This window comes from Aythya marila (assembly GCF_965140915.1).
Source record: "Aythya marila genome assembly, chromosome: 28".
Classification (NCBI taxonomy): Eukaryota; Metazoa; Chordata; class Aves; order Anseriformes; family Anatidae; genus Aythya; species Aythya marila.
Window position 1 is genome coordinate 2,624,699 of NC_139069.1, and position 24,852 is coordinate 2,649,550.

General features: G+C 50.4%; 3 protein-coding genes across 3 annotated transcripts in view; 2 read left to right on the top strand and 1 right to left on the bottom strand.

Moving 5' to 3' along the window:
- The window catches only part of LOC309888287 (olfactory receptor 14C36-like), a gene marked incomplete at both ends in the record, with an annotated part of 96,750 nt that overhangs the window by 63,087 nt on the left and 8,811 nt on the right, over nt 1-24,852 (top strand). The gene's annotated exons all lie outside the window — the stretch shown is intronic.
- Nucleotides 15,133-15,831, top strand: LOC309888157 (olfactory receptor 14J1-like; the record flags this gene model as incomplete). Its single annotated transcript, XM_082780398.1, has 1 exon — nt 15,133-15,831. The coding sequence occupies one exon, from the start codon at nt 15,133-15,135 to the stop codon at nt 15,829-15,831; it is 699 nt and encodes a 232-aa protein (XP_082636524.1).
- Nucleotides 18,782-24,188, bottom strand: LOC309888158 (olfactory receptor 14A16-like; the record flags this gene model as incomplete). Its single annotated transcript, XM_082780399.1, has 2 exons — nt 18,782-18,835; nt 23,295-24,188. The coding sequence occupies 2 exons, from the start codon at nt 24,186-24,188 to the stop codon at nt 18,782-18,784; spliced, it is 948 nt and encodes a 315-aa protein (XP_082636525.1).

A 24,852-nucleotide genomic window follows, 5' to 3' on the forward strand; every position in this document is an offset into this window, starting at 1 on the left:
TGAGCAGACACCTTGAGCAGAACACCAATCCCTCCCTTGAAGCCTTTGCCATTCCCTTAACCCTGGAGGGTGACCTGTACTTCCTAAACATTAACCTGATCATCTAACCCTCAAAGCCCTCCACCATGCACACAGCACGTCTCATCCTCAACCCCACTGCTATCCCTAACTTCAGCTGCTTGTCCCCTTGGGGCAAGGCAGGGACTGTGAGGTCCTGCAGCAGTCCCATGGCATTGGAAGAGGCATGTGAGGTGACAGGTATGTGATCAGATCAGAGACCACAAGCAGGAGCTGGCTGGGAATGCTGGGATGGGATCAGGTGTGCCTCAGGATGTGCTGGGCCTGCAGGAGGCACATGGCTGTGAAGGAGGCTGGGAGGTCACTTCTGTCCGTGGATCTGACGGACCTGCAGCAGGAAACGGCACAGATAGGGACTGTAAAGGGCAGAAGCATGCTCAAGGCATTGACGATGATGGTGAGGCACCTTCTGTTCTGGTCAGGTGGTAGACCACAGGAAGGCTGATGGGATGGGAGTCATGCTTGAGGTATGGCTCGTGAGACCATAGAATCAGAGAATGGCCCCTATTGTGAGGGACCTTAAAGGTCATCTAGTTTGAACCACCTGTTCCATGGATAGCGATGCCATTAGCAGTGATACCCCCCATGAGATCAGGTTGCCCAGGGCGTCATCTAACCTGCTCTTGATCAGCTCCAGGGATGGGGCATCCCTAAGGTCTCTCAGCAACCTGTTCCAGTGCCTCACCTCCCTCTGAGTGAAGAGTTTTCTCCTAACCTCTAGTCTAAGTCTCCAGACTTTTACTTTAAAACCGTTACCCCTTGTCCTGTCATACAATTAAGTGAACAGTCACTCTTCATCTTTTTTAGAAGTCCCCTTTGAGTACTGAAAGGCCACAAAGAGGTCACCCTGGAGCCTTCTCTTCTGTAGAATTATCAGCCACCAAGTATGATGGAGAGAGGCTTGGCAACTACATCAGCCAGCTCCCTCAGGACCCTGGGATGCATGTCATCAGGCCCCATAGACATGTACCTGTTTAGTGTCATCAGGTGGTCTTGGACCTGCTCTTCACTCCCACCAGGTGCACCCCCAGCCTCCATCTACAGGTTCAGGGAAATGAAAGACTTGGGAAGCCTGACTGGCAGGGAAGATTGAGGGAAAGACGTTGTGGAGTCCCTCAGCCTTCTCCATGTCTGTCATTACCCGTGCACCTTTCTCATCCATCAGAGGGCGTACACTCTCCTTGGCCATTCTTTTCTGAGCAGTGTATCTGTAGAATACCTTCCTATTTTTCCTTGCATCCCTTGAGAAGGTCAGTTCCATCCATGCCTTAACTTTCCTTATTCCATCTCTGCATATCCAAAACAGAACCATGCATGAGAAAAAAAAAAAAAAAACCTGATTCCATAAATGCCATTTGGGAAACAAAACTTGTAGGTAGGAAGCGCATTTTTGTGGAGGTGCAGAACTGATGGGCACATTATGCAGGATGCTCCTAAGGATCTTTGTGTCCTTTTCTCTTCTAACTACCATGCCACTACTGTCTCAAGAATAGAGGAACCAACAGAGGTGAGACAGATACTCTGCAATTGTGAATGTCATCAGAAAGCTGATCCCAACAAGATATGGGGAGGTCATGAGCAGCCTGGACAATAGAGATGAGATATTTCAGGCTGGGAAGAAGAGCATGGCCAGCAGAAACTTATGATTTCATGGAGGTAAGAGGGTTTATGTAATGTGGATGCTGTGGTAACACTGACTTAAAACAGTCACAAACGGCCCTTACCTTACATGAGCCAGTAATTTTAATGCCTAAACCTAAATGCTACTACAGTACTCAGAAAGGAATCTTATTTTTTTTTTTTTTTTTTTTTTTTTTTTTTCTCTCTTGCTAAACCTAATGCCTTCCCTTAACAGTAACATGAAAACACTCTGTTTAACCCTAGACTCCTTGGCAGACCTAAAAAAAAAACCCTAACCTGTAGAGCTTATCCATACCTTAACCACAGACATGACACCACAAGCAGAACAACACACACTCCCACTAAAACTTTGCTTAGTCTCTAACCCAAAAAGAGAAAATCAGGTACCTAGATAGTGAGAGAGAGGTCATCTCTGCCTCAGTATTTCATGGCTCAGCAGGAGGAATGTGATGGTGGCAGGGACTGTGAGGTCACTTTTGTCTCTGCACTTGATAGGGCAGCAGCAGGAACGTGTCACAGAAAGGGACTGGGAGGTCACTTGTGTCTGGAGGTGACAGGTCAGCCTTGGCTTCTCCCTGGGAGCTGCACTTTTGGGCTGACATCTGGCAGTGGCCCTGCTAGGCCAGCAGAAGGCACCTGCTTGGCATGCTGACTGGGGGATCCCCTCTGCCTCCAGAGCCAGGAGGACCCAGACAGAAAGAAGGCCCCAACATGGGTTGTCCTGTCCCTTCTGCTTGAGTCCATGACTGCACAGCAGCAGGCCCCTGGCTTGGAAGCTGCTGCTGAGGTGACTTGTGTGTGCTTGGCTGAGAGGCCGCAAGGAGCCTGCTGGGTTGGGATGCCTACTTCAGGAGTGGTTTCCACACTGGTGGAGCTTTCTTTGGTAGTAGGAAAGAGCAGGAGAGAAAAGACTGCTAGAAAGTGCACCTTAGAAGTATTGCTGTGGGCATGTCATGGGAGAAATGTCCAGGGGAACAACTGGTCTTCCTGCTACACAGTGGGGCAAAGAAGGCATTAAGTACCTCAGCCTTTACCTAATCTCTAGATCATCACGAGATTTCCACCACATCTTATAAAGGATGATGATTCTCCTTAATCCTCCTTTATTTAAAGTATTTCTATAAGCAGTGTTTATTGTCTTTGACAGTCATAGCCAGATTGAGCTCCAGCTGGGCTTTGGCCCTTCTAACTTTGACCTGCACAGCCCCATAACATTTAGGACACAGCTCCCGAGAAATTGACAGCATGCATGAGAAGGAAGAACAGAAAAAGTAGAATCTGTCAGCCTTTCACCCACTGTTTTTCTGTGACTCTGTGTTGCAGTTCCATTCAAGTGACTAGTCCTGTATTATCCAAACTTTCCTGCAGCTCGTAATGCTCCTGTCTTGTCAGAGATAGCACAGTCACACAAAGGTTGAAGCATCTGCCTGCAGACATGAACGGCTGACAGAAAGGAGCATGAGTGTGGGGGAATGTTGAGAAACTGCAGGATTTTGCCTAAAGTATCTTCTTGATGTTTACAAGGAGAAGGACCCAGTCCTGCACCAGAGGAAGAGTAACCCCATGCATTAGGGCAGACTGGGACCCTGCTGAGTGAGCACAGAATCACAGAATCACTGAATTTCTAGGTTGGAAGAGACCTCAAGATCATCGAGTCCAACCTCTACCTATCGCTAACAATCCCCACTAAACCATATCCCTAAGCTCTACATCTAAACGTCTTTTAAAGACTTCCAGGGATGGTGACTCCACCACTTCCCTGGGCAGCCTGTTCCAGTGTCCAACAACACTTTCGGTAAAGACGTTCTTCCTAACATCTAACCTAAAACTCCCCTGGTGCAACTTTAGTCCATTCCCCCTCGTCCTGTCACCAGGCATGTGGGAGAATAGACCAACCCCCACCTCTCTACAGCCTCCTTTAAGGTATCTGTAAAGAGCAATAAGGTCACCCCTGAGCCTCCTTTTCTGCAGGCTGAACAAGCCCAGCTCCCTCAGCCACTCCTCGTAGGACTTGTTCTCCAGGCCCCTCACCAGCTTCGTCGCCCTTCTCTGCACCCGCTCAAGCACCTCGATGTCCTTCTTGTATTGAGGGGCCCAAAACTGAACACAGTACTCGAGGTGCGGCCTCACCAGAGCCGAGTACAGGGGGACGATCACCTCCCTAGCCCTGCTAGCCACACTATTTCTTATGCAAGCCAGGATGCCGTTGGCCTTCTTGGCCACCTGAGCACACTGCTGCCTCATATTCAGCCGACTATCCACCATCACTCCCAGGTCCCTCTCCGCGTGGAAGCTCTCCAACCACTCATCTCCCAGCCTGTAGCTCTGCTTGGGGTTATTGAACCCCAGGTGGAGGACCCGGCACTTGGCCTTGTTGAACTTCATGCAGTTGACCTCAGCCCATTGGTGCAGCCTATCCAGATCCTCCTGCACAGCCTTCCTACCCTCGAGCAGATCGACACACGCACCTAGCTTGGTGTCATCTGCAAACTTACTGAGGGTGCACTCAATGCCCTCGTCCAGATCATCAATGAAGATATTAAAGAGGACTGGCCCCAGCACCGAGCCCTGGGGGACGCCACTAGTGACTGGCCTCCAACTGGACTTGACTCCATTCACCACGACTCTTTGGGCCTGGCTATCCAGCCAGTTTCTAACCCAACGAAGCGTGTGCCAGTCCAAGCCAAGAGCAGCCAGTTTCTTGAGGAGAATGCTGTGGGAGACGGTGTCAAAAGCCTTGCTGAAGTCAAGGTAGACCACATCCACAGCCTTTCCCTCGTCCACCCAGCACGTCACTTTGTCATAGAAGGAGATCAGGTTCGTCAAGCAGGACCTGCCTTTCATAAACCCATGCTGACTGGGCCTGATCGCCTGCTTGCCCTGCAAGTGCCGCATGATGACTCTCAGGAGGATCTGCTCCATGAGCTTCCCTGGTACTGAGGTCAAACTGACAGGCCTGTAGTTTCCCGGGTCTGCCCTCCGGCCCTTCTTGTAGATGGGCGTCACATTTGCTAGCCGCCAGTCAACTGGGACCTCCCCCGATAGCCACGACTGCTGATAAATGATGGACAGTGGCTTGGCCAGCTCCTCTGCCAGTTCTCTCAGTACCCTTGCGTGGATCCCATCCGGCCCCATCGACTTGTGCACATCCAAGTGCCGTACCAGGTCACCAACCAGTTCTTCATGGATAGTGAGGGCCACATCCTGCTCCCCATCCCCTTTCACCAGCTCAGGGTACTGGGTATCCAGAGAACATCCGGTATTGCCGCTAAAGACTGAGGCAAAGAAGGCATTGAGCACCTCCGCCTTTTCCTCATCTCTTGTAACTAAGTTTCCCCCCGCATCGAGTAAAGGATGGAGATTCTCCTTAGTCCTCCTTTTTGTGTTGATGTATTTATAGAAACGTTTTTTGTTATCTTTAACGGCAGTAGCCAGATTGAGCTCCAGATGAGCTTTGGCCTTCCTAATTTTGTCCCTGCACAGCCTCGCAACATCCTTATAGTCCTCCCTAGTGGCCTTCCCACTTTTCCAAAGATTATAAACCCTCTTTTTTCTCCTAAGATCAAGCCACAATTCTCTGTTGAGCCAGCCTGGTCTTCTTCCCCGCCAGCTCATCTTTGGGCATGTGGGGACAGACCGTTCCTGCGCCATTAAGATTTCCCTCTTGAAGAGCGCCCAGCCTTCCTGGACCCCTCTGCCCTTCAGAACCGCCTCCCAGGGGACTCCACCAACCAGTGTCCTGAGCAGCTCAAAGTCAGCCCTCCGAAAGTCCAATACAGCGGTTTTACTGGTCCCCTTCCTGGCCTCGCCAAGAATAGTGAACTCCACCATTTCGTGGTCACTCTGCCCAAGACAGCTCCCGACAATCACATCCTCCACCAGTCCTTCTCTGTTTGTGAAGAAAAGGTCTAGCGGGGCACCACCCCTGGTAGGCTCACTAACTAGCTGCGTCAGGAAGCTATCTTCCACTCTCTCCAGAAACCTCCTAGACTGCTTTCTCAGGGCTGTGTTGTGCTTCCAGGATATGTCAGGGAAGTTGAAGTCCCCCACGAGAACAAGTGCTGAAGATTTCGCAACTTCAGAGTCACTCTCCACTTCAAGAGTCACTCTCCATTTTTTTTATAAGCCCCCTTTAAGTACTGAAAGGCTGTGATGAGGTCACCCGGGAACCTTTTCTTCTCCAGGCTGAAGAGCCCCAGCTCTCTCAGCCTTTCTTCATAGGAGAGGTTTTCCAGACCCTTGATCATCTTCGTGGCCCTCCTCTAGACCCATTCTAATAGACCCACACCCTTCATGTGCTGGCGGCCCCAGTCCTGGATGCAGGACTCCAAGTGGAGCCTCACAAGGACAGAGTAGAAGGGGTGAATCACCTGCCTCCACCTGCTGGCCACTCCTCTGCTGATGCAGCCCAGGATACAGTTGGCCTTCTGGGCTACAAGGGCACACTGCTGGCTCAGGTTGAGCTTTTTGTTCAGCAGAATCCCCAAGTCCTTCTCTGCAGGGCTACTGTCAATCAGTTCTTATCCCAGTCTATCCTCCTGTATGGGATTTCCCCGGCCCAGGTGCAGCACTTAGCACTTGGACTTATAGAACCTGCTTAGGTTCACATGGGGCCAAATTTCAAGCTTTCCCAGAACCACTTGGGTGGCATCCCTTCCTCTGTTGCATCAACTACACCACTCAGCTTGGTGTCATCTGCACACTTGCTGAGGGTGCACTTGACCCCACTGTCTATTTCATTGATAAAGATATTAAACAATACCTGTCCCAGGACAGACCCCTGAGGTACACCACTCATCACCAGCCTCCACTTGGACATAGATCCATTGACCACTTCTCTCTCGGTGTGACCTTCAGGCCAACTCCTTATCCACTGAATGGTGCACCCATCAAATGCGTATCTCTCCAATTTGGAGATCAGGATGTCATGTGGGATAGTGTCAAATGTCTTACAGAAATCCAATTAGGTGGTCTGTCTTCCATTGTTGTCTGATGTAGTCACTCCATTGTAGAAAGCTACCAGATTTACCCCCTGGAGAAGCCATGCTGGCTGTCTGAGATCACCTCTTTGTCTTGCATGTGCCTTGACACCGATTCCAGGAGGATCTTTTTCATGATCTTGTCAGGCACAGGGGTGAGGCTCACCATTCGGTAGTTCCCTGGGTCCTCCTTTCTACCCTTTTTTAAAAATGGGAGTGATGTTTTCCTTTTTCAGGTCACCAGGGACTTCACCCAACCTTCAGGAATCTTCAAATATGATGGAGAGAGGCTTGGCAACTACATCAGCCAGTTCCCTCAGGACCCTGGGATGCAAGTCATCAAGCCCCATAGACTTGTACTTGTTTAGTTTCTTCAGGTGGTCTCAAACCTGCTTTTCACTAAGAGCAGGTGGGACTTTGCCTCCCAGCCTCCACCCATGGCTTCAGGAAAAGTAAAGACTTGGGAAGCCTGATTGGCAGGGAAGACTGAGCCAAAATGTTGTTGAGGCCCTCAGGCTTCTCCATGCCTGTCATTACCAGTTTACCCTTCTCATCCATCAGAGGGGGTACACTCTCCTTGGCCTTTCTTTTCTGAGCTATGTATCTCTAGAATCTCTTCCTGTTATTCTTTGCATCCCTTGCTAAGCTCAGGTCTATCCGCGCATTGCTTTCCTTATTCCATCTCTACACATCCAAAACTGAAGTATTTGTGAGGGCCTGGAAAAAGAACTCGAGATCCATGGAAGCTATTCTGGAAACAAAACTAGTAGGTAGGATGCGCAATTTTGTAGAGAGGCAGAGCTGATGGGCATACTGGGCAGGATGCTCCTTTAGGCCCTTTTCCCTCCTGACTACAATGCCACTTCTCTCTGAAGAACAGAATAGCCCACAGACGTGAGACATATACTGCCTATGTCATGGATGTCATCAGAAAGCTGATCCCAGTAAGATATGGGGAGGTCAGGAGCAACCTGGACACGAGAGATGTGAGATTTTCAGGTGGCAAGAGGAGCATGGCCAGCAGAAATTAATGATTTTGTAGAGGTAAGAGGAATCATATAATGTAGATTATGAAGCAACACTGACTTGTAGAGTCATGTATGGCCCTTACACTATTTTAACCAGTAGTCTTAATCCTTAAATCTAAATGCTCCTCCAACACTCTGACAGGAATCCATTTCTCTAAAGCTTGAACACAAGGTATCCCTTGAAGCAAAACTCACCCCATAGCCCCTTTCCATTACTTTTACTCTTTTACTCACCCTAATACCTTTCCTTAATATTAGTATTAAAATACTCTATTTAACCCTCGGCTTCTAGGCAGACCTAAAAATGACCTAAACTACAGAGCCTGACCATACCCTAAACACAGAAGAACACCAAACCTTCCCAATAAACATTTGTTTACTCTCTAACCCAGAAAGTTGTGCCTTATTCCCTTGGGAACTAGAAAGCAGTCAGCTATGCCTGAGGATCTCATGGCCCAGCAGAAGGAATGTGACTGTGGCAGGGACTGTGAGGTCACTTCTGTCTCTGCACTTGATAGGGCAGCAGCAGGAATGTGTCACAGAAAGGGACTGGGAGGTCACTTGTGTCTGGAGGTGGCAGGTCAGCCTTGATTTCTCCCTGGGATCTGCACTTTTGGGCTGACATCTGGCAGTGGCCCTGCTAGGCCAGCAGAAGGCACCTGCTTGGCATGCTGACTGGGGGATTCCCTCTGCCTCCAGAGCCAGGAGGACCCAGGCAGAAAGAAGGCCCCCAGATGGGTTGTCCTATCCCTTCTGCTTGAGTCCATGACTGGGCAGCAGCAGCAGGCACAAGGATTGGTTGTGTCTCCACAAGAAGCTGCAAGGCCAGCAGCAGGCCCCTGGCTTGGAAGCTGCTGCTGAGGTGACTTGTGTCTGGTTTGCTGAGAGGCTGCAAGGAGCCTGCTGGGTTGGGCTGCCTACTTCAGGAGTGGTTTCCACCCTGATTGAGCCTGCTTTTGTAGTAGGAAAGAGCAGGAGGAAAAAAAAAAAAAAAAAAAACACCCTAAATATCTAGGGGAACAGTTGGTCTTGCTGCTAGAGACTGAGGCAAAGAAGGCATTAAGTACCTCAGCCTTTACCTCATCTCTTGGCACCAGGTTTCCCCCCACATCCAATAATTTATGATGATTCTTAATCCTCTTTTATTTAAAGCATTTATATAAGCAGTGTTTATTGTCTTTGACAGGAATGGATTGATTAAGCTCCATCTGGGCTTTGGCCCTTCTAACTTTGTCCTGCACAGCCCCATAACATTTAGGACACAGCTCCCGAGAAACTGACAGCATGCATGAGAATGAAGAACAGAAAAAGTAGAATCTGGCAGCCTTCCACCCACTACCTTTCTGTGACTGTGCTGCAATTCCATTTAGCCAGTTACTCCTGTATTATCCAAACATTGGTTTAGTGGAGGACTTGTTAGTGTTAGGTCAGAGGTTGGACTCGATTATCTTGAGGTCTCCTCCAACCCAGACAATTCTGTGTGCTTCAGTGTCCCCTGTACCTCCCAATACTGCTGTCTTGTCAGAGACAGCACAATCACATGAAGGCTGAACTGTCTGCCTGCGGACAGGAACATCTGACAGAACAGAGCATCAGTGTGGTGGGAACTTGAGAAACTACAGGATTTTGTCTAAAGAAACCTCTAGACATTTACAAGGAGAGGAGCCCAGTCCTGAACGAGAGGGAGAGTAACGCCACACATCAGAGCAGACTGGGACACTGCAGAGTACACAGGACGAGGAGGGCCTGGGCACCACAAGGGATGCCATATGAGCAGAGGTGCCTCATCACGAGGAACCAGACCAGCTTCCTACAGAGCTGCCTCATGAGGAGCACGGCCACCAAAAAGATCTGAGTTATCATGCTCATATCAGATCCGGTATGACATCACAAGGACAAGTGTCTTCAACTAACCAGTGAAGAGGTACAGGTCTGGGATTCTCTAGGCCATCCTGGTTTGGAGAGGAGCAAGGGCTATGGCAAGGCTCAAAGTCCCAGCAGGACCCAGGTCTTTGTGTTCATGGCTATGGCTGTTGTCTCTGCCACTGAGCCCTTAGAGGAGACAGCTGATTGGTAAAGCACCAGGGCCTCATTGCCTCCTTGCCCCCACCCATGAACCAGGCAGGGGTCGTACCATTCTCCTGCACTTGGCCATGCACATCCCCATGTCCTACTGCCCCACAAAGAGCCCTGAGCAACCTGTCAAGGGAAAGGATCCCCCTTAAAATGGGATGGATGTCAAGTCCTGGCCCTTGAGCTTGCTGACACACATCCACTTTTCCTACACATCAGTGTCACCTTCACATTGCCTTTGTCTCCTTGTCCTCACTGCCTCCAGGGTTCTGCTCTAACGAGCTCCAAGGGAGGCTGTGTCAGTGCTGGCCTTCAGGGAGACACTGCAGGAAACTTGCCTCTGACTTGGACTTCTGGAGAGCTGTCTTCAATTGTCTCTGAGTGCCTGAGGTTCGTGGGCTCATCAGCAAAGCCCCCAGAGGGGTGATTGCATTCCCTTTGGCTGGTGCTGTGCTGCTGATCTGGGCTGGGCTCGTGAGCCCAAGGGGAGCTCGTGGCAACAGGGCCCTGGTGCAGAGAGACAGCTGTGCCCAGGAGCAGCTCCTCTGCACTGCGCAGCACGAAAGAGACACAGAAGCACAGACACAGAGAGAAGAAAATAAGAGAGGGCTTGGAGGCAGTTGGGTGTGGGAGGATTCTGAGAGCTGCCTGCAGGAGAAACCTGCACAGCCCTTGACAAGGTAAGTGCCTGGCTGCAGGGCCATGCAGCTGCAGGTCCTGGAAGGGTCTCCTGCTGGGTCTTGTTTCTGGGAGGGCAGTGGGCAATGCAGTAGGCTTTGAGAGTCCTGCTGGGTTGCAGTGCGAGGTGAGGAAGTCTGGCAGAAGCTCCTTGGAGTGCCCTAAGGCAGGTGCCCCCGGTCAGCCCAGAACACCCTGCCCTGGCTAGCCATGCCAGGCTCTCTGACAGCTGCCCCGTAACTCCTGCAGCCATGGAGGTGCCCCTTGGCAGGGCCCTGTTGGTGGCAGGGTGCTGCAGGGCAGCGCTGAGCACAGCCATGTGGGATGGGGTCTGTGAGCACGGGCAGGGGGAAAGAAGAGGTGGGCGCAGAGCAGCAGCTCCCGGCAGGGACAGCTGCAGGCAGCACAGAAGGGCAGGCGGCCAGAAGGAGCTGTTGGCAGAAACGCCGTGGCAGGGGGGATTCGGGCACCTCGTGGCCATGCCCTGCAGTGCAGACGCCTTCCCCTGGAGCAGCCCCTCCCTGGCCTCCTCTTCCCCTGCAGCCCATGGGCTGTGGGGCAGATGGGGGTAGAAGAGGAGGTAGAGCTCAGACAGGGATGCTTCCAAGCTCTGTCTGTGTGAGAACTTCACCTCAGGTGAGGTTTCTGTCCAGCTGCACTTGGACTGGGGCTTCTCTGCTCTCAGTTGTCTCCAGTTTCTTCTCAAGGAAACTCCAGAGCTGGGTGGTCCTGCGGCTCAAAGACAGGAAACACAGGGTAGATTAGAACACGACTTGTGGGCAGTGGCCTGTGTAACTGCATTCAGAGGAGTTGTTTGAAATAACACTGAAAAGCTCATTGATCTGACCAGTGAACTGAACTTGAGCTTCCCCCAAGTTCCTGATTTCTTTCTTTTCTACAGCAGCAAGGACTCCTCTGCAGTCTACAGCAGCCCCTGCTCCCAGTGCACTCTCAGCCAGCACCAGCTGGAGCTCAAGTAAGAGAGCTGCAGAAAGGTTCTTCTGAAAAGAGAGATGCTCAGGCTGGAGGGTGCTCTAAGACTTGCAATAAGTCTCCCTCAGAGAAGTGTGAACTAACATTGTTCTGCCTTCTCCTCTTCAACAGACAACTGTGTTCAATGTCAACAAATGCCCAACATCAGCTCTGTGAGCGAGTTCCTCCTGCTGGCATTTGCAGACACGCGCGAGCTGCAGCTCCTGCACTTCGTGCTCTTCCTGGGCATCTACCTGGCTGCCCTCCTGGGCAATGGCCTCATCCTCAGTGCCATAGCCTGCCACCACCGCCTCCACACCCCCATGTACTTCTTCCTCCTCAACCTCGCCCTCCTTGACCTGGGCTGCATCTCCACCACTCTGCCCAAAGCCATGGCCAATGCCCTCAGGGACAACAGGGCCATCTCCTATCAAGGATGTGCTGCACAGGTACTCCTATTTCCCTTCTTGGTTGGAGTAGAGTTTTTTCATCTCACCGTTGTGGTGGTTTTACCGTGCTGGGCAGCTAAACCCCACAACCGCTCTCTCACTCCCCCTCCTTTAGATGAGGAGGGGGAGAAGTAAAGCAAAGAACAACTCACGGGTTGAGATAAGGATAATTATTTAAAGGGAAATAATTATAATAATTAAATAAAGACTACCATGAACTAAACAATTTAACTAAGGGGAAGTAAAAGGGAAAAGGGGAACAAGGGAGGAAAACAAACAAACAAAATAAATGAAGGCTATATGGAAGTGCAGAGGAAAGAAATTACTCTCTACTTCCCACAAATGAGTGATGATTGACCACGTCCTTGAAGCAAGGCCTCAACGCACGCAGCCGGTGTTCGAGAGGAGGACCGAGGTCTTCTCAACGAGAGCCCACCCCTCCCCTCTTCTTCCTGTTTCCTCCTTTTATTGCTGAGTGTGACACCACATGGTATGGAATATCCCTTTGATTGGTTTAGGTCAGCTGCCCTAGTGATGTTTCTCTCCTCACTTTTTGCCCACCCCCTCGGAGGGTTAGAGAAAGGCCCAATGCTGTGCCACTGCTGCTCAGCAGTAGACACAACACTGGTGTGATAACACTGCTGTTCCAGCTACAAGTACAGAGTACGGCACTGAATGGGCTGCTGCCGGGAAAGTTAACATTCCAGCCAGACCCAGTACAAACTCGAGGTCGGCCCCTGGGGTTTTGGAGTCGGGGATGCAGAGGATCTGAGGCCCGCTATACTCCAACTGAAAAGGAGATATTGGCAGCATATGAAGGAGTTCGATCTGCTTCGGAGGTGGTCGGTACTGAAGCGCAGCTCCTCCTAGCACCCCGATTACCGGTACTAGGCTGGATGTTCAAGGGAAGGGTCTCCTCTATACATCATGCAACTGATGCTACGTGGAGCAAGTGGGTTGCACTGATTACTCAGCGGGCTCGAATAGGAAACCCCAGTCGCCCAGGAATCTTGGAAGTGATTATGGACTGGCCAGAAGGCAAATACTTTGGGATATCATCAGAGGAGGAGGTGGGTCGTGCTGAGGAAGCCCTACTGTACAACCAGTTACCAGAGAATGAGAAGAAATATGCCCTGTTCACTGATGGGTCCTGTCGTATTGTGGGGAAGCATCGGAGATGGAAGGCTGCTGTATGGAGTCCTACGCGACGAGTTGCAGAAGCTGCTGAGGGAGAAGGTGAATCGAGTCAGTTTGCAGAAGTGAAAGCCATTCAGCTGGCTTTAGACATTGCTGAACGAGAAAAATGGCCAGTTCTCTATCTCTACACCGATTCATGGATGGTAGCAAATGCCCTGTGGGGATGGTTACAGCAATGGAAGCAAAACAACTGGCAGCGTAGGGGCAAACCCATCTGGGCTGCTGCATTGTGGCAAGATATTGCTGCTCGGGTAGAGAACCTGGCTGTGAAAGTACGTCACGTAGATGCTCATGTGCCCAAGAATCGGGCTACAGAAGAATATCAAAACAACCAGCATGTGGATCAGGCTGCTAAGATTGAAGTAGCTCAGGTGGACCTGGATTGGCAGCATAAAGGTGAATTATTTATAGCCCGATGGGCCCATGACACCTCAGGCCATCAAGGTAGAGATGCAACATACAGATGGGCTCGTGATCGAGGGGTGGACCTGACCATGGACGCTATAGCACAGGTTATTCATGACTGTGAAACATGTGCTGCAATCAAGCAAGCCAAACGGTCAAAGCCTCTTTGGTATGGAGGACGATGGCTGAAATAGAAATATGGAGAGGCCTGGCAGATTGATTACATCACACTCCCTCAAACTCGCAATGGGAAGCGCCACGTACTTACAATGGTGGAAGCAACCACCGGATGGCTGGAAACATATCCTGTGCCTCATGCCACCGCCCGGAACACTATCCTGGGCCTTGAAAAGCAAGTCCTATGGCGACATGGTACCCCAGAAAGAATAGAGTCAGACAATGGGACTCATTTCCGAAACAACCTTATAGACACTTGGGCCAAAGAACATGGTATTGAGTGGGTGTATCACACCCCCTATCATGCACAAGCCTCCGGGAAAGTTGAACGATACAATGGACTGTTAAAGACTACATTGAAAGCAATGGGCGCTGGGACATTCAAAAATTGGGATACGCATTTGGCAAAGGCCCCCTGGTTAGTCAATACTAGGGGATCTGCCAACCGAGCTGGACCTGCCCAATCAAACCTGTTACGTACTGTAGATGGGGATAAAGTTCCTGTAGTGCATGTAAGAAATATGCTGGGTAAAACAGTCTGGGCTACTCCTGCCTCAGGAAAAGGCAAACCCATTCGTGGAATTGTTTTCGCTCAGGGACCTGGGTACACTTGGTGGGTGATGCAAAAGAACGGAGAGGTCCGGTGTGTACCTCAAGGAGATTTAATACTGGGTGAGAATAGCCCATGAACTGAATTGCACCATGTTAAATAGTATATTATACTGTATGTTATCACTACCATGATTACTATAGGTGACTAATTAGAATGTATGGAAAAGAGTGTAACCTGAGCATGACATAAATGGTATGGAATAAGGGGTGGATAGATGTCCTGGTTTCAGTTAGCACAGAATTAATTTTCTTCCTAGTAGCTGGTGGAATGCTGTGTTTTGGCTTAGAATGAGAAGAGTGCTGATAACACCCCGATGCTTTAATTGTTGCAGAGCAGTGCTTATACTAAGCCAAGGACATCTCAGCCTTTGCTCTGTCCTGCCAACGGGCAGGCTGGGGGGTGCAGTAAGAGCTGGGAGGGGACAGACCCAGGACAGGTGACCCAAACTAGCCAAAGGGGTATTCCATACCATCTGACGTCATGCTAAACAATATATAGGGGTGGCTAGCCGGGGGGAGGGGGCCGGACTGCTCGGGGTTAGGCTGGGCATCGGTCAGCGGGTGGTGAGCAATTGCATTGTGCATCACTTGTTTGTACATATTAATAGTAGTAGTACTATTATCATCATTGTATTATTATTATTATTATTATTATTATTATTATTATTATTATTATTATTATTATTATTATTATTATTATTATTTTCCTGTCTTATTAAACAGTCTTTATCTCAACTCACGGGCTTCACTTTCCATTTCTCTCCCCCGTCCCAGAGAGGGAGGGGGGAGGGTGAGCGAACGGCTGCGTGGTATTTAGCTGCCAGCCGGGTTAAACCACGACACATGGCCAATGCCCTCAGGGACACCAGGGCCATCTCCTATCAAGGATGTGCTGCTCAGGTCTTTTTCTTTGCTTTCTTGGTTGTAGGTGAGTTTTCCCTTCTTACCGTCATGGCCTACGACCGCTACATTGCCATCTGCAAGCCCCTGCACTACGGGAGCCTCGTGGGCAGCAGAGCTTGTGCCCAGATGGCAGCAGCTGCCTGGGGCAGTGGCTTTCTCAATGCTGTCCTGCACACGGCCAACACATTTTCCCTACCCCTCTGCCATGGCAATGCTGTGGACCAGTTCTTCTGTGAAATCCCCCACATCCTCAAGCTCTCCTGCTCACATGCCTACCTCAGGGAAGTTGGGGCACTTGTGTTTAGTGTTTCTTTAGTCCTTTGTTGTTTTGTTTTCATTGTGCTGTCCTATGTGCAGATCTTCAGGGCAGTGCTGAGGATGCCCTCTGAGCAGGGCCAGCACAAAGCCTTTTCCACGTGCCTCCCTCACCTGGCTGTGGTTTCCCTGTTTATCAGTACTTCCATATTTGCCTACCTGAAGCCCCCCTCCATTTCCTCGCTATCCCTGGACCTGGTGGTCACACTTCTCTACTCGGTGGTGCCTCCAGCACTGAACCCCATCATCTACAGCATGAGGAACGAGGAGCTCAAGAATGCAGTGAGGAAACTCTTTCCATACATTCCTCTTAAGCATCCATGATGTGTTCAGAAGATGTATTCTTAATAATATGCAAATGTTTTGATTCACATTATATTGTATCATTTTTATCATTCCTAGTGTTATCATAACATTGTCATTAATAGTAATCCTATCAGAAATCAAAGGATATTTGGGAAAATGATAGAACATTTTTAAAATTATTTTTCTCTGTTAATATTTTAACAATATTTTATTTGTATTTTATAACGTAGTTCTCAGCATTCTGAATGTTATATTTTGTGTAATTTTTTACCATATCAGCTAATGTACACACTGATCCATGCTTCCTAGGTAGATAAAGACAATAAAGAAGTCAGCGGAAATTCATTGGTCTCAGTATCCCTCTCTTCCCTTCCCCTCTGGAGCTGGGGGAGCATCCCCAGCATGCAGGAGGGGCTCAGGGCCAAGAACCCAGCTGACACATGCAGGAGCAGCCCTGGTGGCCCTTGGGACTGCCCCTCACTGCCCGCTGGGCTCTGCCTCTCTGCTGCCTTCGGGTTGGGGCTGCTTCTTCCCTGGAGCCATGGCCATGGCCAGCAGCAGGACGTGGCCTTGTCACTGCTGCTCCCTTTGGCTTCCTCATTGTTCTCTTGTGCTTTCACATTCAACTAAGACTTGAGATCTCGTGTATCTTGCTGACAATCTTGTTGTCTGTACAGTGGCATCTCTTTCATTGCACAGCTCTTCCAAAGCTGGTGCTAGGAATATACCCAAGGAACTGCTGCATGAACGGACCTCTTGCTTTTCTGGCCTTCACTGTGGATCAGAATTTCACAGTGCTCAGTGTAGTGCTGGACTGGGAGTTCCCTTCTTGGCTGGCCATGGCTCAGCAAACAATAACTGGCCTTGACTGGCCTGGAACTGTCCCGGTTGTGCTTAGTCTGATGGCAAATAACATGCTGGAGAGGAATGTGGAGCTGCTCTGTGGCTGGGCCAGGCCTCTTGTGCTGGCCTGGGGAGCGGGGCTGCCCCTGCGGGGCACAGGCACTGTGTGCTGGGGATCTGCCAGGCAAGAGAGCAGGGCTCCTGCAGCTTCACGGACCTCCATCTCTTGAGCCGGGTCTGGCCTCAGCGTGGGGACTGCTGGGGAGGCCCAGAGCTGCCTTTGAGGCAGCAGCTGCGGTGCCTTGCAAGGGGCTGGGGCTGTGGTGGCCGTGCCCAGAGCCCTGCAGCAGCCTGTGGTGGGCACTGCCCTGGGGACAGCACAGTCTGGGCTGCTGGGCTTGGCTGGGGAGAGGGCAGGGAGGTGGGGAGAGGTGGGCAGGGGCTGGGCTGGGCTGGGCAGTGCCCGGCAGAGGGCAACAGCAGCATTAGGGAGTGGTGGCAGCATGCAGGGGAGGGCTCCCAGCAGGACTTGGTGCTGCAGAGCCAGGGCTGCGCCAAGGGAGCCCAGAGCTGCAGGGGCAGGGGAGAGGAGGCCGAGGGCCAGGGCAGCTGCTGCAGGGGCAGGGAGCTCAGCATGGTCCTTGCAGCCCCCTGCCCTGGGCCTGCCTCTGCCCTTGGGCTCGGCCCCGGCCTTGGCTCTGCTGGCAGGAGCGCTCTTGCCATGCGCTTCCTGGCCTCCCCTCGCCTGCGCACAGCTGCTGCCCACTCAGGCTGCTGCCACAAACGTGTCCTCACAAGCAGCACCACCCCTTGGGCTGCTTCTGCTGGCCTCCCCCACCCCACTGCCTTGACTCCTTGTCTCTACTGGGCCCCACCCCACCTTCCCCACCCAAATGTGTCTCTTGACTGTTGGCTCCATTCCCCTGCCCCATGGAATTACTGTGCTATGGCAGAACGTGTCTCCATTGGGCCGTCTACCAGACACAGCAATGAATACTATGAGCAGGACTAGAGGGGTCCTGCTTCAAGCCAGGGGGAGGCAGGGAGGAAAGGGAGAAACAGGTTTACTTGACTGTATATATTTAATGGCCTGGCACATCACACCCACAAATGTATCAGGCTCTACTGCACAACGGTGCACAGAGTACCCTAATGCCATCAAGCTAGAAAGAGGTAGAACCCACCTGTATTTCTGGAGTGACAGGGGCAGCCCATTAACTTTACTGGAGGCTGAAGTGAGTCTAACTGGGAAGGAATGGCAAAAGCACCCCACTGGGACTGGCCCAGAGGCTATGTGCATCCTTGGCATTGACTGCTTCAGGAGAGGGAATTCTGAGTTTCAAGAGGGCACCACGGGTGGGGCTTTGGCAGAGGTGCCTTGGAGACAAAGGACATGAACCAGTTGTCTACCTTGCTTGGCCTTCCACAGAATCCTTCTGTTGGGGGTTTGCTGAGGGTTGAAGAACAGCAGGTGCCAATGGCTACCATGGTGGCGCACCTGAGGCAGCATCGCGCTAACCGAGACTCCCTGATTGCCATCCATGAGCTGGGTCATCGACTGGAGAGCCAAGGTGTAGATGCAGAGCTTGGGAGCATGGTTTAGTGATGGACTTGTCAGCAGTAAGATAAATTTGCCTGACCTGGGTTACACGTCCCAGAGTAATGTCAGGCACAATGCAATTCTTTTTGCCTTCTGCATCTATAGCACAGGAATTAGGACTTTGCCCTACTCCATTGACTGGGGAGGTCTTTTCACATTACTCAATTTAGGTTTCTGTGTCTGGAAGGGGAAAATTTTCCCAAAGAGGCCAAGATCATGGGTACAGCTACAGCCAATAAAAATATATTTTCTTTAGTTTTCACCCTGAGTTTTCCACAGACGATCCAAGAGAGTCCATGGATGTCCAGGTGTCTACTGAGATTCAGGCTGAATTTCTCAGGATTCAATGGTCATTTCAATCTTTTTATTTTATTTTATTTTATTTTGTTTTGTTTTGTTTTGTTTTGTTTTATTTTATTTTATTTTTATTATCTGAACACAACCCTGACTTATCTTAGAAAGGGTTTCATGTGCTAGGCTGGGCTGCAGTTACAGGGACAAAGACCACTGCTGGCAGTGGAGCTGTCAGATCTCCAGTCTCTGCTTTTCCTCCTGATGCAGGTCTCCATAGAAGTCACCCTGGATGAAGAACAATAGGAGAATGATCATCCAAACTGAAATGCAACAACATTCAGCCTTTGAAACAAGAAAATATATTTATTATTTGCTTTGTGAAATCTTTTCCCTTAACTACGTCATGGAAGCTCTGCAGTTAACAGCACAAGGCATGAAAACCTTGAAGAAAACTTTGGAGGAGATGTTAGGACTTTCTTCATTTTAATGAATTCCATGGTGTATTGTGGTGCTGAGTCTATGAAGCTCAGGTACTGAGAGGAGAATGATGCAACTGCTAGAGAAAGTAAAGTCAGAAGGAAAAGCTGAAGTGACTTGGAGTATTAATGGGCCCCACTGAGGGCTGTTACTAACAAAGCCTCCCCAGAGACTAGTTAGGGTAGATAATTGGAGGCCATGATTGCAGACAGGCAAAGCACTGTGCTGAGAAAGGTCTTGGTTGGTTTTAGTGAAGCAGAAGAGCCAAGGCCTGACCCCAGCCACTGTGAGAGGAGATCCTGAACCGCCACGTCTGGCTCAAGGCTGTTCCTGTTGTCTGAGGGGTGTGGTGGGCAGTGTGATGCCATGAGAAGAACAGTGGTATGACACCTCTGAGCTGCTGCACAGGGTTGCAAGGAATCAATGAGGCCCCATTGCAATGAGTATAACATCTCCTCCTAAGCTACTGCCAAGGGGAAAAACCTTCACGGCTGTTGGGCCTTCCCTTTTTACCAGCACCCTCTGCCGTCTCCTCTGTAGCTTTTCCTATGCTGTCCCACACATTGCCCTATTTTCTTGAAGTCTGGAGACATCCATCTCTGTTCACCATCTTGCTCTCATGCCTTGCTTTCACTGATGTCTTGTCAACCCTCACCAGCTGTTCCTTGAAACACAAAGCCAGGGTCTGATCAGAGGGTGACCTCTGGCACCACAGCATGACCCTTTGAGGGACATTTCTCCCTCTTTGTGACCAGTGCCAGCCTTTCTGGAACACTTTGTGGCAGTTTTTTTCTCTTCTGCTCTTTCTTGCTACCGCAGAAAGCTCCATCAGGGTGGAAACCACTCCTGAAGTAGGCATCCCAACCCAGCAGGCTCCTTGCGGCCTCTCAGCCAAGCAGACACAAGTCACCTCAGCAGCAGCTTCCAAGCCAGGGGCCTGCTGCTGGCCTTGCAGCTTCTTGTGGAGACACAGCCAAGCCTTGTGCCTGCTGCTGCGTAGTCATGGACTCAAGCAGAAGGGACAGGACAACCCATCTTGGGGCCTTCTTTCTGCCTGGGTCGTCCTGGCTCTGGAGGCAGAGATGGATCCCCCAGTCAGCATGCCAAGCAGGTGCCTTCTGCTGGCCTAGCAGGGCCACTGCCAGATGTCAGCCCAAAAGTGCAGCTCCCAGGGAGAAGCCAAGGGTGACTTGCCTCCTCCAGACACAAGTGACCTCCCAATCCCTTTCCGTGACACATTCCTGCTGCTGCCCTATCAAGTGCAGAGACAGAAGTGACCTCACAGTCCCTGCCACAGTCACATTCCTGCTGCTGGGGCAGGAGATCCTGAGGCAGAGATGAGCTCCTCTCATCATCCCCGCCAATCTCCTCCTTGTGGTCCACAAGCTGGTCAGATCAGAGTGAGCAAGAGATTAAAGATAAGGGGAAGAGGCTATAGGCTGTGTTTTGGCTTCAAGGGATACTTTGAGGTCAGGCATAAGAGTAGTCGATTCCTGTCTGGGTGTGGAGTAGCATTTAGGTTTGGGGATTAATGTCACTGGTTAAAATAGGGGAAGGGCTTTACATGACTGTTTTAAGCCAGCATTACAGCAGAATCAACATTGCCTGAATGTTCTAATCTCACAGAAATCATTAATTTCTGCTGGCTAAACTCCTTTTCCCTCTCTCAAATCTCACATCTCTCCTGGCCAGGCTTCTCCTGTCTTTCCCATATCAGTCATCTTCCTAGGGGCAGCTTTCAGATGGCTTTCATGATCTCAGAGTATCTTTCTCATATCTGTTGGCTACTCCTTTCTTGAGACTGACGTGGCACCTAAGTCAGGATGGAAAAGAACACAAAGGCTGTAGGTGAACCCTGCACAATACGCCCAGCAGTTCTTGTACCACCCCAAAATTTTGTTTCCTGCCTCCAACTTCTGGATACGGAATGGCTTCTGTGCACCCAGGATATCTTTTTTCCAAACCCCCACGCATGGTTCAGTTTGCCCCAAGCATCTTGGAGGCAGTGGCCCTCTCTGTGTAGAAAACTGAAAGCAGTCCTAAAGGATGACTTCAGGCAAAAGCTGACACCTCTGACATGACAACCCCTACCCAAGACCTCTTTCACTATGGGGCCTACCAGCTACTTAGGAAGAGCCAATCTCAGAAATGACATGCACAGCAAGTGCCTTCTGCTGCCCTACCATGGACACTGGCAGATGTGAGCCTAAAGGCACAGATCCCAGCCAGGAGTCAAGGGTGACCTGTCAGCTACTTCAGAAAGCAGTCACCTCACAGGCCATTTAACAGCCATTCACTTCTGGCTGGACTTAGTGTTTCTGATGCACCACTGAGCTTATAATACCACACCTACAAAACACCCCCTTTTTGGGCCAGGACCTGCCCAGGTTGAAGTGATCTGGTTGTGATCTTCCAAGCTCATGGCACACCTGCTGGGCTCCCAGCCTCTCTGACACTCAGGAGCCAGTTCCGTGCCAGTTCTGGGAGATGCTAGGGAAGGAGGAACCTTGCAGGCAATGTTCTAGCACCATTCCATGTTGGCGGACTGTCAGCTCCTTGTGCACAATGAAGATCATGTTCGTATCCAGAAGCCGTGAGCCTGTAACTGGCTTAGAAGACACTCAGGAGAAGTGGCCTCCAAGCCCCAGTGCCCCAGCCCCAGCCCCAGCCCCAGCTGGCAGTGCTGCTCTGCAGAGTGAGGGGGCTGTGGTGCCTGTGGCACAGGAGCAATCTGCAGAGGTGTGCTGGGCAGGCTGGGAGGCAGACCCAGCTCAGGGGGTCACTGCCATTGCCCCAGGGCTGCAAGGAATCACTCACCAGGCTCCTTTGCTGGGGCTGCTGCGTGCCCTGGGGCTGCAGGGCTCTCCTCTGCCTGCTCACAGCATACTGAGCACTTGAGCTCTGATCAGTCCACCTTGGAGGAGATCCCCCCTTAGGAGGGAAGTGCTGCAGTGGAGGCCAGCTGTGCCACTGCCGTGCCCACTGCCTGTCCCTGCCTGCAGTCCCAGCTCGGCCCCACAGCAGCACTGGCACCAAGCTGCAGGAGCAGCCGGGCCTGACCCCACCAGCAGGGCTCAGCAGGACAGGGCGGCAGTGGCAAGAGAGCAGCTCTGCATGTCCCAAGCGCTGGTGCTCCCTGGCCGTGCTGCTGGGATGGGACTCTTTTCCTCTGCACCCCTGCACATGGGCACTGCCCCTGCAGAGCCAGACCAGGTCTCGGAGGAAGGATATCAGACAAAAAAGCCTATTGAACTTTAACTTCCTTAAGGTTAAATTCACAGAGAGCATGGCTTCACATGCACAGTCTATGAGCTATATTCAACAGGTACACCCATATCATTTTAATGGGTGTTCATTAGCTGAATTGATGTAATAAGAATATGTACAAGCACAACCACAAAAAAAAAAAAAAAAAAAAAAAAAAAAAACCTGTAGAGTGGATATTCGTCCAATTATTGACATTACAAATCAGATGTAGAAGCAGATTAGCAATTTCTTGCATCGAAGACACATCTAGTCATTAATTTCCACAAAGCATGCTTGACCTCTTGGATCATTATGGTACAGATGAGGACGTGCTCTGCTGGAAGTACCACTGAGTACAGAACTGCCTCCACCAGGTCAAGGGATGGGGAGAAGTTGGAGGGAGCTTCAGGCAGGCAACCATGACAGGCCTGAGGGAGACGGACACCATGGCCAGGTGAGGGAGGCACGTGGAAAAGGCTTTGTGCCAGCCCTGCTATAGAGACAAGAGGACTGTCACCTAGATGCACTAGTTCTAATCCAAATACACTGCTCCTACCCATGGCAGCTGGGCTCTTGGCCCTGAGCCCCCCCTGGATGCTGGGTCTGCTCCCCCAGCTCGACAGAAGATGGGAAGAGAAGGATACTGAGACCAATGAATTTCTGCTGAGTTTTTTATTGTTTTATCTATCAAGGAAGCCCAGTTCTATATGTACAATAGATGATGTGGTCAAACCTTACAAAAGATGTAACATTCTGAAAGGTAGAATGAGATTATTAAAAACAAAATGAAATATTGTTAAAATACTCACAGAGAAAAATAATTTTAAAAATGTTGTGTCATTTTCCCGAATACACTTTTATTTCTCTTGGGATTCTTATTAATGACAATGTTATGATAACACTAGTAACGATAAAAATGATATGATATAATGTGAATCAAAATATTTGCATATTATTAAAAATAAATTTTCTGAACACATAATGGATGCTTAAGAAGAATGTATGGAAACAGATTCCTCACTGCATTCTTCAGCTCCTGGTTCCTCATGCTGTAGATGAGGGGGTTCACTGCTGGAGGCACCACTGAGTATAAAAATGACACCACCAGGTCCAGGGATGGAGAGGAAATGGAGGGGGGCTTCAGGTAGGAAAATATGCCTGTGCTAATGAAGAGGGAGACCACAGCCAGGTGAGGGAGGCACGTGGAAAAGGCTTTGTGCCGGCCCTGCTCAGAGGGCATCCACAGCACTGCCCTGAAGATCTGCACATAGGACAACACAATGAAAACAAAACAACCAAATGCTAAAAAGATACTAAACTGAAATGCCCAAAATTCTCTGAGATAGGAATCTGAGCAGGAGAGTTTGAGGATGTGGGGGATTTCACAGAAGAACTGGTCCACAGCATTGCCTTGGCAGAGGGGTAGGGAAAATGTGTTGGCCGTGTGCAGGACAGCATTGAGAAAGCCACTGCCCCAGGCAGCTGCTGCCATCTGGGCACAAGCTCTGCTGCCCACGAGGCTCCCGTAGTGCAGGGGCTTGCAGATGGCAACGTAGCGGTCATAGGCCATGATAGTAAGGTTATAATACTCTGCTGATATGAAGAAGAGAAAGAAAAAGACCTGAGCAGCACATCCTTGATAGGAGATGGCCCTGGTGTTCCAGAGGGCATTGGCCATGGCTTTGGGCAGAGTGGTGGAGATGCAGCCCACGTCGAGGAAGGCGAGGTTGAGGAGGAAGAAGTACATGGGGGTGTGGAGGCGGTGGTCACAGGCTACAGCGCTGAGGATGAGGCCGTTGCCCAGGAGGGCAGCCAGGTAGATGCCCAGGAAGAGCGCGAAATGCAGGAGCTGCAGCTCGCGCGTGTCTGAGAATGCCAGCAGGAGGAACTCAGTGATGTTGCTTCTGTTTGACATTTGCGTTTTTGGGATGTGGTCCTGCACATAGAAGAGGAAGAACAGTAATAACATACAACAGACTTATCAGAAAAACTCATCCCATTTCTCATCTAATATCACCAGAAAAGTTGCCCACTTCCAGAAAGGTATTTGGTGGTTCCCTTTCTTGAGTTCTTCCTGATGATGCCTGAGGTTATCCCTTGGAGAAGGGGACTCCTCTGTCGACAATGGAAGAGTCAAGTTTGCCCTACAGCCAGAGATAAGGTTGAACATGGGGTAAACTCAGACTCACTTCACTGCTGGTATCAAAGAACCTTGCCCCAGTGTTGCTCCCAGGTCACCCAACTTCAGAGCAGATATATATATATGGATTTTTTTAATTTTTAATTCATAGGGTCAGATTTTTGTTGTTGCTACCCTACCACACCAGCTGAGCTTTTCTAAAACAGAATTCCTGGGCTTTTCTCCTGCACATAATGGGATACTTTGTGCATCCTAAGAGAAAAAAAGGATTGTCCCTATAGCGTAGTGTGTCCTTTAGTGAGGACAGACAATCCGTCCATCAGTGCTGGTCTCAGCCACCTCGTGTGAGCTGCAGGAAAGTTCTACTCAGAGGTTGACCTGAGAAGAACCTGGACACTGCTGAGAGCAGAGGAATCTAGGCTCGAAGTGCACATCTCCA